The 17,441-nt window shown below is 35.1% G+C and overlaps 1 protein-coding gene across 1 annotated transcript in view; it reads left to right on the top strand.

Annotated features, from left to right (window-relative positions):
- Positions 1–17,441, top strand: part of C5 (complement C5) — a 116,898-nt gene that overhangs the window by 42,116 nt on the left and 57,341 nt on the right. Inside the window, exons 17-23 of the mRNA XM_051979541.1 lie at positions 1,039–1,233; positions 3,026–3,116; positions 4,073–4,146; positions 5,437–5,576; positions 7,334–7,561; positions 8,871–8,931; positions 16,624–16,713. Of these exons, the coding sequence (XP_051835501.1) occupies positions 1,039–1,233; positions 3,026–3,116; positions 4,073–4,146; positions 5,437–5,576; positions 7,334–7,561; positions 8,871–8,931; positions 16,624–16,713 (879 nt within the window). The remainder of the gene's footprint in view (positions 1–1,038; positions 1,234–3,025; positions 3,117–4,072; positions 4,147–5,436; positions 5,577–7,333; positions 7,562–8,870; positions 8,932–16,623; positions 16,714–17,441) is intronic.

The raw sequence follows: 17,441 nt of genomic DNA, 5'->3' as shown, positions 1-17,441 counted from the left end.
ATCCTCCTGACTTCAAGGCTGTTGCTCTATCCACTGCACCAACTAGCTGCCCCCTTTTCTGGAATTTTCAAGACCTAGAACCTTTCATAGAAGGAAAGTTTCATGTCCCAAAGCCTCCTAAGGCTGTTATTTTTTCTTAATTAATATCTTCCTCTTCTTCATTTTCCTCCTCCACTTCAGGGAAGTAAGCAGAATCAGGACAAGGTTATCAGCAGCTCTACGGATACATTCATTTCTTGTCCAGGTCCAACGAGGCTAAGTGTATGTGACTGCTGGTGAGAAGGGCCTATTTCTCCCTATCTCTACAGAGGTATCAAAATGGTAGACAGGAATTTAGTACTACTGAACCCTACAAACGATTTTCAGTCTCACCAAGTGACCTTAGCTATTCTGCAATCAACTTCAAGCCATCCAATGATGATTTTAATTGGTAGCTTTATTAGTGCTGTTTGTCCTGCTGATTATTGAAAGTTGAGTCAACTAGTAACAGAGATTAAAGATCTAGATCATTTCTTTTCTTCCTCTCTTTTGATTAAATACAGGAAGGTCCAGGGCAACAAATTGCAGATACAAAGTGCCCATTGCCTCTGAGCAATAATTGGCCTATGGAATCCTCACACCTCTTAAGAGTTCTTTATTGCTCTTGCTACTTTAAGTAAAAGTGTCTGGCTAAGGGTGAGAAGGGATCAGAAGGAGATTTCAGCTCACTTCTGGATATTCTCAAATGTTCCATAGTTGTTTTAGCTTTACTGCCTTTTAACCAGTACCCTTAGGCTGTCTTTTTGATGATTCTTTGAATGTTCAATGTTAATGTCACCAGCATGTTAAGGGAGACAGTGGATAGTGGAAGGTCCTAGGGTAGAAATGTGGAGAATGGGAGGAGCACATGGTATGATTTGCCCTGAGCCAAAATCCCCTACAGGCAACTCTGTTTATGTTTGACATGTGTTTTTCTGATAAGAAACAAATATGTATAGAAGTTTAATTAAAAATATATTGAGAAGACGTCAGTAAGGATGTGTCTGTTATTGATTACAGCTGCTCAGTACAAAAACTTCCGTGTTAAGTCATGCTGCTATGATGGTGCTCATAAAAGCCATGAGACCTGTGAACAACGGCTTGCCAGAGTTAAAGAGGGAAAATTTTGCATTGAAGCTTTCAGAACTTGCTGTCTTTTAGCAACAAAATTGCGGCTTGAACCTGATCATAAAGATTTGATACTGGGAAGAATTTGTAAGTTCAAAAACTGTATACTAATTTTAAGCTCAGAGTTGAGCATTAAAATGTCACAAAGATAAAAATAATGATGATGATAATTCTAATAATAGTCAAACTAATGCAGACTTAAGAAATATAAATGATAACTTATTTCTACATATATCACAATATAGTCAAAAACTTTTGCAAACATGTCATGTAATTTGTTTTTTGAATTAAACCTGAAAGATAGAGAGGAGATTTTTTATTATTTCCATTTTACAGATGAAGAAAATAAGGCTCAAAATGGAAACTCTTGGATGGAGTTGACATGACTTGTTTTGTGTTGTTCATCTAGTAAATGGCATTGTGAAAATATAAAGTCCTGCTAAATGACATATGATAACACTGACCACCATCACCATAACTCAGGTCACATAAATAACAGACAACTTGTAGGTTCTACACAAGAAGGCAAGAGGAGATAGAGGAGTTTCAGAGATTTCATTTCATAGATTTAGAAAACTTAGATCTGGAAAGAACTTCAGAATTGTCTAATGTATTTTCCAGATGTGGAAAAAGATCCAGAGTTCCAAAGTGTCTTGTCTAAGGTAATACAGGCTGTCCAAACTTATTTATCTGTGATTCATTCCAATTCTAAAAATCTATGATATACATTTTAAGCTATACCATTCTTTAACTCAAGGTTCTTTCCAACTCTAACATCCTATTTTTTTGTTTGTGATTTATTATTTGGATAAAATACTGTGAACTTAGGTATTTCAACAATGCCAGAATACTAGAAAATCCTACCATCAAAATTAAGGGGAAAAAAGATTATGGTTATGAGAATAACTTCTTGGAAATAGCAATTTTATATTATTAAGTAGCTGATACAGTTAAAGGGAGCTCTACAGAAATTATCTTAAGAATTCTATTCCACATGACAACTCTCATTTATTGTTCATGAAGAGAATTCTTGAATACTTTTTTTGTAATTGTCCTTTTGGTTTCTTGAGATTCCAAGCCTTAGAGATGTCCTATAAATAACTTCACTTAATTTGAGGTTTCAGTGTAAAAGGAAAAAAGTAAACTGACTTGGGAATTAGGAAATCGACATTTTAATTTTAGCCTTGCTACTAAGGAGTTAAATAGATGTTCCGAAAGTCTTAGTGCAGTTTTAAGCTTTAATAAATGAAAAGGAAAAGGGAGAGTATACAAAAGCTCGGCAACAGGAAATGGAAGTAGGTAAGTTTGATTAGAAAATAGAATATGTTAAGAAGTTAGTGAATATGGAAAAAAATTGAATGTCAGACAGATGGTAGTTGAAGGGGAAAGTTTCTGGCATAGATAGGAGGGAATAGAATTAGGATTACAATTAGCCGTGTCAAGAAAAGGGGCCATTTCTTCTATCAAGACTGGAACAAAGGAAGAAGAATAGGAGATGATGTTGAGCAGTTTTGAGATATAGAATTGGAGAGACAAAGGTATTTACAATGAACAGCCTCCTTTTGAGGGTTAAATTATGAAATGTGGGCCTTGGCTAAAGAGGAAGGTATTTTGCCAACAATATGAAGTAAATAATGCTAGGATCATTCCAAGTATATGTGAATGCATTTATTCCAATTTCAAAATTATTGTATTTTTTTAAATTCCAGGTACTATTGGAAAAGGAATTTGATTTATAGAGCATTTCTTTTAGAAATTTAAGTCATATCCTATTTTGATACTCAAATTACAGAAAAGACTAATGATTAAGACTAAAAATTGATGTCTATTTTTAATATGTTAATCTGTTTTTACTAATTTTAAATATACACTTGTTTAGATATTAAGGCTTTAATGGATATTGGCAAACCAGAAATTCGAAGCTATTTTCCTGAAAGTTGGTTATGGGAAGTCTATAACGTTCGTTTAAGGTACTGTAACATTTTGATTTTATTCTTGGAAATATTGTAAGGATGCTAAATATATTGGCCAAAAACTTGGAAATTTATCACCTTAAAGAATGTATCAACAATTCTATTGAGAATAAAAAGTAGCATTTCCATTCTAGTGTGCTTTCTTAAAAATGTACAATTTTGAGAACTAGATGATATAGTGGATAAAGCATCAGCTCTGGAGTCAGGTGCTCCTAGGTGCAGGTCTGATTTCAGACATTAGTTATGTGACCCTGGGCAAGTCATTTAACCCTGATTACTCCCCTCTTCACTGCACTACACACTATGCCACCTGCCTCCTTAAATTGATGGCAGAAAGTAAGACAGAAGCAAGATTTCTTCATTCTTCATCTTGTCCTCATTCTACAACACTGACATATATCTTTGCATTACCAATGCCATATCTTCATAATTCAGATAAAAGGAGGGAATTTCCCTATGAAGAAATATGTCATGTAAAATTTCATTTAACCAAAATAAAAGGAAGATATTGTATTAATTGATTTTTTTTGTTCACTCAGGTTTGATTGGGAAATCCAGTCTTTTATACCAAGTGGTTGAGAATATGACCAAAATATAGCATTCCCTTTTCCTGCCTTTAGCAAGAAAAATATACCAAACATTCTTTAACATTAATTTGATTATTGAGAATCTCAAATCATCCTTCTGAATAAGAAGAACACATTATAAACCATCCTGGAACTGAAGGTAGAGAAAATCTAGGAGAGTTCTGCTATATTTTGAAACTAGAACATGACCTAGAACTTTTTTTCCTTTTAAAAATAAATCCTTGATTATGAAGTTGTCTATTTATAATTTTTTCTTATCCTAATAGCAGAAGGCAGCAAATTTCTAGGAACCTGACAATTTTAGCAAGTTGGGTTATAGTTAAGTTTCTATTCTATAGGAATGTCATGAAATATTTGAACCTTCAGGTACAGGTTTCCATTGACCCTACCCGATTCTCTAACTACCTGGGAGATTCAAGCTATTGGCATTTCAGACAAAGGTAATCAGCTTTATCTAATTTACTTCAAACCTAAGATATGATTTTGTTATCTCATAGAATTTCAATTTCCTCTTGGATAGTAACAACTGACTATATACCATCTACCAATTATTTTTAAAGTAATTTTCATTGTAATTATAATCATTTTCAATAAAAATTCAAATAAATTAATGAATAAAATAATTTCTTAAACAATAAAATAAAAATTATTTGGCAAAAGAAAAACATATAACATGCATATGTGTGTATTTGCACACGTACATATGTGTACATTTATGTAAATATATGTATAATTTAAAAATACTTTTAAAGTGCTTCTACGGTTCTTTTCTATCTCTTTTGAGTCTATGTCCTTATCAGATTCTGTGTTTTTTTTTTTTTTTTTAAATAATCCTAGCTAGGAGCAAAGATGTTCTGAATCAACTTTCTTCATTTTTTACATACTTTGCTTATAAAGCACTTTATATAATCTATCTTATTAGATTTTCATAACAACTTGGCAGGGATCAATATTACTATTTTATGGAAGAGACAATTCAAATAAAGATAAAATGACTCTCCCAAGGTTATACAATTAAGTATTAGGGCTGACATCTGGACCTTTTAAATTAGCATATTCCTTGCAACTTGATACTTTCAAGAGCTTGTGAATTAGAAATCTTTCTTCTATTTGAACCATATATTTTTATGACACTGATGATGATCACAATAGCCCAATTCAAGTAATGTGGAAATTCATAAAATAGGTGTCATCAAATAAAAATCTCAGGGATATGGGAACAATGGAGGGAGAAACATGGCCTGACCTCCCTCCTTAAATGTTAGAGACAGTCACATGCCACAGTAGAAAGTTCCATTTCATAGTGAGAAAGACCTTAGTTCAAATTCTTCCTCAAGCACTTATGTTTCCATTGGATTGTAAATAATTACTATGTTTTACACAATTTTAACTTCAAATAGTGCAACTTTGAATACATGCAATCTCTTCAGGGGATTTGTTGTTCACACTAATCAAGACCTGACTGTAGTTAATTGCTGGTTGAAATTGCTTAATTTTTTTAAACCTCTGTTTCTTTGTCTATAAAATTGGGATAATAATAGTACTTATCAGAGGGCTGTTGGGAGGATCAAATGAGATAATAAACTTAAAGTGCTTTGCAAAACTTAAAGTGCTATTAAAGCATTTGCTATTATTATTATTAAAATGAACTATCTGCAAAATGTTTTAGAATTGATGATATGATTTGAGTTCCCTAATAAAGCTGCTATGTGTTCTTTTTGTTTTTTTAGGTATATGTGTTGCCAACTCTCTCCAAATAAAAGTATTGAAAGATGTCTTCTTGGAGATGAATATTCCCTATTCTGTGGTGAGAGGGGAACAAATTCAAATGAAGGGAACAGTTTACAACTATAAAAATTCTGAAATGAAGGTGAGTAGGGATTATAACTATAGACAAAAAGGACACATAAGAAACACTCTTTCAAGCCTGTGAGGGTTTGGGAGCCTAGGTCTTCTCCTTTCCTGCACTTTCTATCTACTCCAAAGAATTTTATTTTTGAGGTCTTTGGAAAAGAGATATACTTTGGGTGGGGGAAACAGTGTAAAGTGTACTCTATCTGCTTTTTCAAAAGAAAAGAACTTCAGATGATATTATCCTTATCCCTAGCCTTGCCTCTAATCATATTCCCCAAATTCCTTCTGAAGTAGCACCTCTCTGACACAAGTATCTTTATCTTCAACTCCAGTGTTTCTTAGAGTATACTCAAAGTTTGTTAGAAGAGACTGCGTCTAGAAGGGAGGCTTTTGACCTGGAATCAGGGAAACTGGGTTTGAATTCTGGTTTTGCCACTTAACTAACTTTATGCTCTTGGACAATAAATTTAATCTCCTTGGGCCTCAGGAGACCCAAAAAAAGGAATGGGTTGAATCACATGATTTCTAAATTCCTGAGCTTCAATTTCAGGATATAAAATGGTGACACCCCCAAAATAGTCATCGTGAGAATCAAATGAGATAAGAGAATAGATAGCATGTCATAAACTAGACATAAACTAGATTCTACAAATGGGAAGGGTTATTATTCTTTGGGTTTGATTTTTGTGTTCTAGGTTCTAGTCTGAATTCTAGTTATGACTATCTGGCTCAATGATCTTGAGTAAATCATTCGGTCCCTCTAGGCCTCTGCTTCTCCATCCACAGAATTTCAGAGTTGAAAGAAATGTCAGTAACCTTCTAAGCTACCCCACATACATGACAAATGAGAAACTCAATTTATAGATGAGGAAACTCAAGAAAAGAGAAGGGAAGTGATTTGTTTAAGGCCACAGAATGAGTGAGCATCAGAACTTGATCTCAAACTCAAGTCTTCATTTTAAGCCTAGGTTAAGTATTAAGTATTAAGCAAAGGTTAATACTACTCAGTATGTTCTATGTAGCAGGTTCTCAGTGAATATTTATGGAATTGGACTGAATTGAATTGGATGACTTTTAATGTAAATTTGTAATATTAAATTTTTTTATTTTGGACTTAACAAACACTTCCCAAAATGAGCATTCCTATTTATAAAGTAGAACACAAAAGAGGATTTCACATGAAACTGTGAACCTCGATTCCAAACCACTTATTTTTTAAAATATCTACAAAATTAATTCAATCCAGTACTTCCAGATCTGTCGTGCTTGCCTCTACTTCCTTCTGAACTTTCATCTCATTGACTCTGTGTCCTTTCTCAACTGTTTCAGTGATTCTCCTCTTTTTTTCTTGTCTTCTTTTGTAGGTATCCCATTGCCACAACCTTTTCCCCTTCATCTTGAATCAATCACTTCTCTATCAGGAGATGGGTAACCAGCCTTATTCTAGGTTCCCATAGAAATGTGGTCAGTTACTGCTTTGACCAGAATTTTTCAAGTTGTCTTGCTCTATGATGTTGATGATACAAACTGTTTTTCTGTTTTTATGTCCTTCACTCTACATGAGTTCAGACTCACCAGATTCTACCTTTCATAATTTCTCATATAATAATATTTTACTACTGAATAATTAATCATGCTGAATAATAGTGCTATAAAATTATTTAGACCATAGGCTCATCACATAGATACTGTAAGCAGCAGAAAGAATTCTTGTGTTAGTATGAAATAGTCTGACTAGCAGTTTAATATAATTTCTTATCTTTGATATTTCAGTTCTGTGTTCAAATATCTGTGGGTGAAGGAATCTGTCTGGGTGGAAGTTCCTCATCTCATCAGCAAGGGATAAAACATACTCCATGTCTTCTGAAAAATATAGAAGGTTCTTCTATCCAGTCAGTTATGTTTGATATTCTACCATTAGAATTGGGTCTTCATACTATCAACTTCACTCTCAACACTCCATTTGGAAAGGAAATCTTGGTGAAAACCTTACGAGTAGTGGTAAGGAAAATGGCTATAGTTTCAAAACATTTTTTACCTTGAAATATTTGTTATTTGATAATTTATGACATGTTACCTAATGTTATATAGTATGGATATTATCCATTAATATTTTCTTCTTTATTGATGAGGCAAATAGGGTTAAATGATTTGCCCAGGGTCACATAATTAGTAGGTATTAAGTGTCTGGGGCTGAATTCAAACTCAGGTCCCCTTGACTTCAGGATTGGTACTTTATCCACTGCACCATCTAGCTGTTCTGTATTATTAATATTTTCAAAATGATTTTGTTTCTGTGATGTAATTTTAGACCCATCAAAACTCTTTAAAGTTTGCAGGTATTGTTATTTCCATTTGACAAATTAAGAAACTGAGGCTCAGTGAGGTCAGACAACTTACTCAAAACCACACAGTGATTTCTACCTACTGAATCTGATTGAAATTCTGACAGAGGAGAAAGGACAGAGACTATAGACCTAGGGTTAACTACTGTCCCTGCTCCAATGACTTATATTCCAGTTAATTGCTGACTGTTTTCTCATGTGTAAAATTAAAGGGTTGGAACCCAGTACTCAATTAGGCTAATCCACACACCTGGCAAAGGATATCTATCTTCATTTTCTAGATGAAGAAGCTGAGAACTTAACAAATACTTTCCCTCAACAAAGAGCATTTTCTTATATAAAGAAGAACACAAAAAGAGGATTCTACATGAAACAATGAAACTCTACTTCATACCACTTGCTTTAAAAAATATATATGATGCATTCAGCATTGTAATTTATTATAGGAAGCACAGACAGGATGGATCTCTAAGGTCTTTCCCATCTCTAAGTTTTATTGTCCTATTAGAATATAGAGGGAGATACCTTTTCTCCCTTTGCACAGTGAAAAGTCCACTCCTCTGACTGGGTCCTGTGGAGTTCTTTCTTGTCTGTTTATTATAGCACTCACAAACTTACCTCTCTAGCCATCAGTGGGCATAGGGACAGGATCAGATGGAAAAAATGTAATAACATGAATAGTTATAGAAATGCATTGAATCAGTGGACAATTTGGTCAGGAAGCCTTTATTCATATTAAACAGACATTTGTATCCCTATAATTTGTACTTCATTGATTCAAGTTGTACCCTCTTATAGTCCTTCTCCCTCAGATATTTGAAGACATAAATCATAATAACGAAGATAAGTCTTCTATTCTTCAGCCTAAATGTCCATTGATTTTTAAAAATTCTTCCAGATTAAAACATAATATATATATATATTCAATTTTTTTCTTAAATATGTTTTATATTGCTATTTTTCAGCCAGAAGGCATCAAAAGGGAAAGTTATGCTGGTTTCACACTGGATCCCCAAGGAGTATATGGTATGCAGAATGTTTTGTACTTTATCTTGTATCATCATATAGAAATACAATGTGTACAATTCGTATTGTTATTAATATTATTGATAATTCACAATAGCTTACATTGTCATAGAATAATAACATTGACAAAGTGCTTTCACAGCAATTAAATATTTTTCAAATACATACTTATGCAGAGCATTATATTAAGTTCTGAGAGACAAAATATGATATAGACCTTGCTTCCATGGAATTTATAGTCAAACAGATGTATAAAATGCCAAAGAAATGATAATACACAATGTTCCATGATAGACACATCAGATAGTCACAAAACAAAATACTGTGTAAGGTCTATAGGAAAAAGTTATTATTAATTAAGTACTTAAACCTATTTGCCTTAGTTTCCTCATCTATCAAATGAGCCAGAGAAAGAAATGGTAAACCACTCCAGTATCTTTCTCTGTCAAGGAAATCCCAAATGGGGTCATGAAGAGACATGACTGAAGAAAAGCTACAACAGAAAAAGAGAGAGAAGAGCGTTCCAGGGAAAGGTATGGAGGCAGAACATCTCAGTGAATGTTCAGAGAGCCACAAGAGTACAAGGAAAGAAGGAAATAAGCATTTATTAAGTGCCTAGTATATAGTAGGTGCTTGATAAATACTAATTTATCCGATCCTTAAAACAACTGTGAGGCAGATAGTATTATCAGTCCCATTTCATAGTTGAGGAGGTTAAATCACTTTCCCTGACATGGCTAAGAAGTATCTGAAGTTAGATTTAAAGCTCAGTGTTTGGGAGGCTCAGAAGGAAAGTGTGAGAGAGGTATTAGACTGATACCAAACTGAAGGTCTACAGGGCCATTGTGCTGACCTCATTGTCGTATGCCTGTGAAACCTGGACCATCTAACAGCGCCATGCCAGGAACCTGAATGTCTTCTATTGGAATTGTCCTAGGAAGATTCTGAAGATCACCCGGCAGGATAAGTTCCAGAGGTTCTTTCTCAAACTAAAGTGCCGAGCGTTCCAACTCTGCTGCGGACAGCACAGCTCTGCTGGGCTGGCCACACTGTTCCAATGCCAAATGTGCGCTTTCCAAAAAATGTTATTTTATGGTGGACTCACACAGGGCAAGTGCTCACAAGGTGGTCAGAAAAAGGGATGCAAGGCCTCTCTTAAGAACTTAGACTCTATCGTATGACACGGGAGACACTGGCACAGAACCGCCCCACATGGCGTGCCCTCATCAGAGAGGTGCTCTGTGAGCAAAGCAGAATGGAACTAACCCAGAAGAAATGTGAAACACCCAAAGTTAGAGAAGCTAGCCGAAATGTTCACATTCCTGTCTGACCTGTGGCTGAGCATTCTGAGCTCATACTGGTCTCATCAGCCGCTGTGGGACACACTGTAACTTAATTCTAACATGGGATGTCATTTTGGTCCTGTTTGAGAAGGAAGGACGGGGCTCCATCACTGTACTACCTAGCTAACTCCACAAGAATATGAAAGGAGAATGAGGAAGTGGAATCACAAAAATAAAGAGGAGTAACTTTTTCCTTTTTTTCTATCTTCAGTGTTCGGCTCAGTGCCTGCGTATTATTCAGCTGTGTCCAACGCTTGGTAATCCTATGGACTATATCCCAGGTTTTGGGGGGTTTTTTGGGTAAAGATACTAGAGTGATTTGTCATGTCCTTCTCCAGTGTGTCCTCATTTCTAAAACGAAGAAGACAAATGAGGGTCAAGTGATTGCCCAGAGTCACAAAACTGCTAAATATTTGAGCCTAGATTTGAGTTCAGATCATCCTGATTCCAGGCCCAATAAATAAACAATTACTATATACCAGGTACTATAATAAGCACTGGAGATATGAAAAAAATAAAATCCATTTTAATAAGTGTTGTCAATGGGAAGCTAGATAGCATAGTGGATAGAGCTCTGGGTCTGAAGTCAGGACGACCTGACTTCAACTCTACCCTCAGACATTTAATAACTGTGTGACCCTGTGTGACTTAACCTCAGTTTTCTCAACTGTAAAATGGGGATAGTAATAGCATTTTTTTTCTAGGTTTTTGTGAGGCTCAAATAAGATAACAATTATAAAGTGCTTAGTATAAAGCCTGGCACATAGTAAGTGCTATATAACGGCAATATTAATATCCCAGAACATGATGGTAAGCTATAAGACCAAAAGAATAAACCTAAATGCAGAGAGGTTCATAACCAAATGCTTGACCAACAGGAAAAGGTTTTTGATAACTTCCTAGGGAATAGAGGAGTCAGTCTGAATTGGTGGGATATATATATTCCCACCATTGAATTTTGCTTTGTTTTTTCTTTTTCATTAAGTTCTTGAGAGCAAGTGTGTGCAAAATACTCTATGTGTTCAAGAGAGAGAGTGAGGGAAGAAGGGATAGAGGTTAAAAGAGAGGCAGGAAAGAGGCAAAGAAGGAAAGAAGGAAAGAAGGAAGGAAGGAAGGAAAGGAGGAAGGAAGGAAGGAAGGAAGGAAGAAGGAAATTGTTCAACAGAAATTGTCATTGGAAGCACATTGAAAGTTGATTAATTTTTTTAATTTTTTTATTGGTAATGTGCTATAGCCTTTTCATACCCATCATGCATCTCTGTATTTCCCTCTGAATGATCTTCAACTTTAATTCTCCAGCAGTTGTGGTACTCCATGACTCATAGCCATTTGATTTGGTAGAAAAAAATGTCTAGAGCATCTTTCTACAAGGTATCTGTCATTTATTTGTCAAGGTCACAGAAAATTCTCAGTACGGTGGAAAGGACACTAGATTTAGTCAGATAACCTAAGTTCAAAACTACTAATTATCTATATTTCTTTGGGCAAGTCATTTAAGGGAAAAGGAAGAAGCATTTATATAAGACCTAATATGTACTAGGCATTAATTGGTATGAATTCATTTTGCTTCAGAAAAAAAAAAGTTGTATAAATACAATAACTTTCTTCCTCACAGTAAGGTAGCAATAGGATAAATGTTAACTAAGAAATTGAGAATCCTGTTTTAAGACTCTGGCAAAACCAAGAAATTATATCTGCATGCACTTCAGGGGAGCAAGACATGACATAGTGAATATGGATGTTTTAGGCATGGAAACAAAGCAGAAACAAAACCTATTTTCTGCCCCATGTCCAAATGCTAAACGAGCTCTCATTATACTCTCACAGAAATCTCCTCCAAATTCTCCTTTCTGGAGCAGTTCTTGGATTTAGTTCTGATAAATTTTATTTTTTGGTCTCATGGAATTATCTTAAGTCCCAGAGAACCAATTTGTCATTTGCTTCTCCTCCCTTTTTAGCACTCTGTCTTCCATACTGATATTATAGTTTGCAACTTCCCTGAACTCCTCCATCTTCATTATTCTGTGTGTGAATGAACATCTGGACTTCTACACTAGGAATGATTTTTCATTTCTGAGCAAATCTCACCAGGGAGGTTAGGGTTATAAAAATAATCCATGCCTGTTTCCTTATTTTCAGCCTTCCCAGATGGTAATTTCTTTTCCTTCTAAACTTAAAGACATTTTTTAAAATGTTAAAGCTGTTAGGTTATTGTTATTGTTGTTTTAATTGTGAAAGTTCATAATGCCCTCATCTCGAGGCACTATCTTTCCAGAAATTTTAACTCTTATTTTAACATAGAGGATCCTATGTCCACATATCCAGCTCTAATCTTTCTCTTGACCTCCAAATCCACATCTATTAACTGCACATCTAACTTCAAAAGGTAGATGTCCCATTGGCATTTCAAGTACATGTTACAACAGAACTCATGATCTTCCCCCCAAAACCTACCCTTACTTCAAACTTCCCTATTTCTATAGTAGACACTATATCCTTTTAGTCACCCAACTTTGTAATTGCCAAGTTATTCTTAAATCTTCTCCGTTTCCCCAAATCCATATAGTTGTCAGGACCTATTAATTCCTTTCCCATAGCACGTCTCACACCCATTCTATCTCATCAGTCACACAAATATTAGCCAAGTTCAATCCCTCATTACTTCTTTTCTGAATAAATGCTACCTTCCTAACTGGTCTTCTTGGTTCTAGACTCTCACCTCCCTAATCCATCTTTTCCACAACTTCCTAAGGCATTCATCTGACTCAAAGTCATTGAATCTTCAGGAGATTTTTTATTGTTTTTGATATAAAATGCAAATGATTTAGTCTGGAATTTAAAGATCTCATTTATTTCACATTACTTTTCCTTCACAAATTATTTGTATCCAACCAAATTGAATACCAATTATTCCCCAAACTGGATCTTCCATTCCATTCATTCTGCAAAAATAGATTAAGCATCTAGTATGTGCAAGGGACTGTGCTAGATTCTAAGAATACACAGTTAAAAATGAAACAGCATGCTCTTAAGGAGCTTACATTCTTCTGAGAGGAAATAATATATACACAGATAAATCAATGTAAAATATATACAAAGCAAATTTTAAAAAATACATAGTCATTTCCATGGGGAAGGGATCAATAGCTGGGCAAAATAGGGAAGTAGGGAGAGATAAAAAATCAGGAGGCTAGGAGATTAACACTTGAGCTTTGAAAGAAGCTAGAGACTTCTATCTAGAGAAAGTTAAATTTGGCCTGCTTTATAGGCATGGAGAATACCTGTGTAAAGTTATGAAAGTAGGAAATGGAATGAAGCACACAGTCAGGAGTGTACAGAAACTTCTTGGTCAGGGTTATAAAGCCAATTGTTTAATTTTCAATGTGACCAATTATACTTTGGACATCAGCAAACACTACAGATCAGAACTTGGTTTGTTGCTTTGTTGATTATCTAGAATTAAGAAAGCAATGGGGAAAATGTTAATAATGCAAGTTAAGCTTAAAAGTTGGTTGTGCATTTTTTTGACAGGGGAATCTAGTTGTTAAATATTTACTAGGCTACTGCTGCATAAAGAATTATAAATTAGCAAGTTTGGCTGGACCATAGAGTATATGAAAGAAGATGAAATCAATTTAGAAAGATAGTTTGGAGTCAAATTGTGAAGGACTTTGAATGCCAAAGAGAAGTTTGTATTGACATTGGGAGCCACAAAAATTTCTTAGATAGGGGAATGACACAGTTAAATGTGTGCTTTAGACCTGGGGGGGGGGGCATCTTCTTTGGAGCTTATGTGTTTAGACAAATAAATTTTATTCTAATGATTGCTTCATGTGATCTCTCTTACAAAAATCTCACACAAATGAACTTTCTGTTATTCTAAAAGTTAGAAAGAAAGAGAGGTTCTTTCATTCATTTATGTTTTCTACAATAGGTAAAGGGAGGATTGGATTACCAAACACCAATCCAAGGAAGAGATAACATGGTCACAGGGAGCAAAGCGACTTCTCAAAAATCTGGGGAAGTTAAGCTTAAGGAGGTTTGGATACTGAAGGACTGAGTTGGAAAGAAGAATATAGATGTTGTCTTTTTTACAGAAATATTCCCTATCCACCTGTCACTGTGGCAGAGGCATTCTGAAAGAGAAGTGAATAATTCTAATTCCACTGTGAATATTCAAAGGAATTAAGAAGTGGGCAGAGGGCTAGTGTCATTCTTGAGAATACACTCCAGAGAGTGAAAGCCAATGAATGCAAAAGGCTAGGACCTTTCAGGCTAGGGTTTCCTGGGTATTCTATGTGGTCAGAGGTGTGGTAAACTATGCATGTAAAATAAGAGTTGTGGTCTAGGTGGATGTGGTGATCTACACCTATAATCCCAGTTATCTGGGAAACTGAGGCTGACAGATTGTTGGACTGGAGAGTTTTAGAACTGGAATGGACTATGCTAATTAGGTCTCTGCACTGTTTGCCATTAATATAGTGAAACCCCTAGATGTGAAGAGCTACCAGGTTATCTAAAACAGGGTAAACTTTCCCAGGTCAAAAATGGAGCAGGTCAGAACTCAAATGTTGATCAGTAGTAGGATTTGGCCATGGGTAGCACTTGCCTGTCCAACCTAAGTCAAATGGAGAGACTCCATCATTTAAATTAAAAAACACAAAAACCTTGAGATTTAGTTGTGAGAATCCTGGTGCCTTAATCCCATGCCCTACTCCCTGCCACATACACCCCCACAAATTATTACAACATTAGTAAACGATGTTCAGATTAGGTTTTGCTAGTACAAATTATTTGAACCATTAATAAATCTGAGTTTACCTCCAAAGCTGTTTTAGAAATAAAATTTTTAGTGCAGGATACTAGGCTACCTAATTTCAAGCTTTGAAGAAGAGGACAAAGGGACTTGAAATTCACCAAATCAAGAAACAAATTCCAAGAAAGAAAATCCAAGAGGCCATTCAGGACTGACATCCTACTAAGTTAGAGCAAAGGACCAAAGGATTCAGCATAATCAATTATGAAGGAAGTCAACTACTTAAAATTGTGTGACTGTGACATAGTTTTTTATAAAACATCACTAACAAAAGTCTATTTTGTAATTCTTCAAAAATCATAAAATCTTGAAGTTTGAAGGACCTCAGAAGTCATTTGACTTCATATATGTTAACAAATATATTTCTATCCTTTAATAAGAATATAACATTATGAGAAGAGGGGCCTCCAGACTTTACTTGAAGACCTTAGGAAAGAATAATCCAGGAATTCACGAGGCATCTCATTTTCCTTTTGGATAGTTGTCATGTATAGGAAGTCTTTTCTTCTATGAAACCTCTATTTGCTTTCTGGTCATTTTTACCTGTTGCTACTAGTTCTACTCTTCAGGACCAAGTGGAATAAGTCTATTCATCCTTTCAGCTGATGGCTTTTCAAATAGTTGAACAAAATGATCATTTTCCTCTTCTCCTCTCCAAGAGAAACATTCTTAATACCTTTACTTGATCCACATTGAGCAAGATCCCAAAATTATTCATTTTATTGGTTTCTTTTCTCTCTAACTTATCAATTTCCTTCCTAAAGCACATTACATAAAATTCCAAATGCTGTTAAATCAGAACAAAGAATAGCAGAACTATCATTGCCCTTTCTCTGGAACTTTATTCCTCTTACAATACCATTCAATACTGAATTATCTTTTGCCCTTGCCATATTACTGTGATATGGCACAAATTAGTTTAATGGCATCAAACCAACATCTTTCTCAATACCCTATGGTCTGAAGTGGGTGGAATTGTGAGAAGAAAGCTTGAGCAATGATTATATTGGACCAACACAGATCACTATAGGGGGTCCTAGGATGGTATTAACTCACATCAAGTTTGTAGTACACTAACACTTCCCGATCTTTTATACATGAATGGTTGTTACCTATCCATAACTACCCTAATTCAATATCATTCATAAACAAAAAAAATTCTTATTCTAAAACCTTAATAATCAAAATTTCACTTTGGCTACATGTGTAGTAAAAGTGTAGTTTATATTGAATTATCTTTTGTAATATAAGAGAAAAGTAGAATATAATTAAATCCACAGATAATCTCTAAATCCAATTTCTGCCATTAGCTTCAGCTTTTCTCTCCCTCCTTTCCCTGCATATTTTGCAATCCACCTTTAAATATCATAGTTTCTAGGAGAAGTAAAATTGACTGCCTTTTTTTTTCTGTTTCTACATGGTGGTGGAGGTGGAGGTGCTAATATTAAGCAAATAAGTCATGGAACAACAGAAAGGAGAGAAAAGAGGAGCTTTCCCTAAGAGTCATCCATAATCCCAAACTTTCCATTTCAGGTTCCATTAGCAGACGAAAAGAGTTCCAGTACAGGGTACCATTAGATGTGGTGCCCAAAACAAAAATAGAACGGACTGTGAGTGTAAAAGGTAAATTGAATGTTGTCAGTGACTGTCTATTTTTGTTCTCTGCCTCTGTCTCTATCTCTTTCAAAAATGGCATTATATTGGTAAAGCCTTTTCCATATTCTCACATATATCATTTCATTTGAGCCTCCAACAGTCAATAAGAAAGGTAAGTCAGGAATTGTTACATCCATTTTATGGATGGAAAAACTGAGCCTTGAAAAAGGTAAGTGAAGTAGCTTTCCAAGTCACAGAGCTGCTAAATAATAGAGTTTTTTAGCTGGAACTTACATCTTCTGGCTTCTGGCCCTATGATTTATCATTGCTTCATGTGATCTCTCTTACAGAAATCTCACACAAATGAACTTTCTGGTATTCTAAAAGTTAGAAGACCTTCAACCATGCCCTTTTTTTGTTTCTCTTTTCTCACTGGCTTTGTATCTAGTTTAAGAAGAGAATCATTTTTATCAGACTGATCAGCCTATGCTGTCTGGCTTCTCCTTGTCCCTTTGTCAACCCAATCTCCCTTATTTTGTCCCATAAGCTATATCTCAGGAGGGGGCTATTCTCCCTAAGAAATTTCCAAATGGAACACTTATTAAAAACTCGACAACTGGAAGATGAACTATTTCCTTGTGTAAAATTGAAGAAAGGAAGCCCTTCCTGGCTTTATGTAAACCTGTTGAACAAGGTTCTGTATTCCCTGGCATTGTCACAAACTGGAAATCTCTCTCTCTCTCTCTCTCTCTCTG

The sequence above is a fragment of the Antechinus flavipes genome, chromosome 2 (genome assembly GCF_016432865.1).
Source record: "Antechinus flavipes isolate AdamAnt ecotype Samford, QLD, Australia chromosome 2, AdamAnt_v2, whole genome shotgun sequence".
NCBI classification, from domain to species: domain Eukaryota; kingdom Metazoa; phylum Chordata; class Mammalia; order Dasyuromorphia; family Dasyuridae; genus Antechinus; species Antechinus flavipes.
This window is presented reverse-complemented; position numbering and strand designations above follow the sequence as displayed.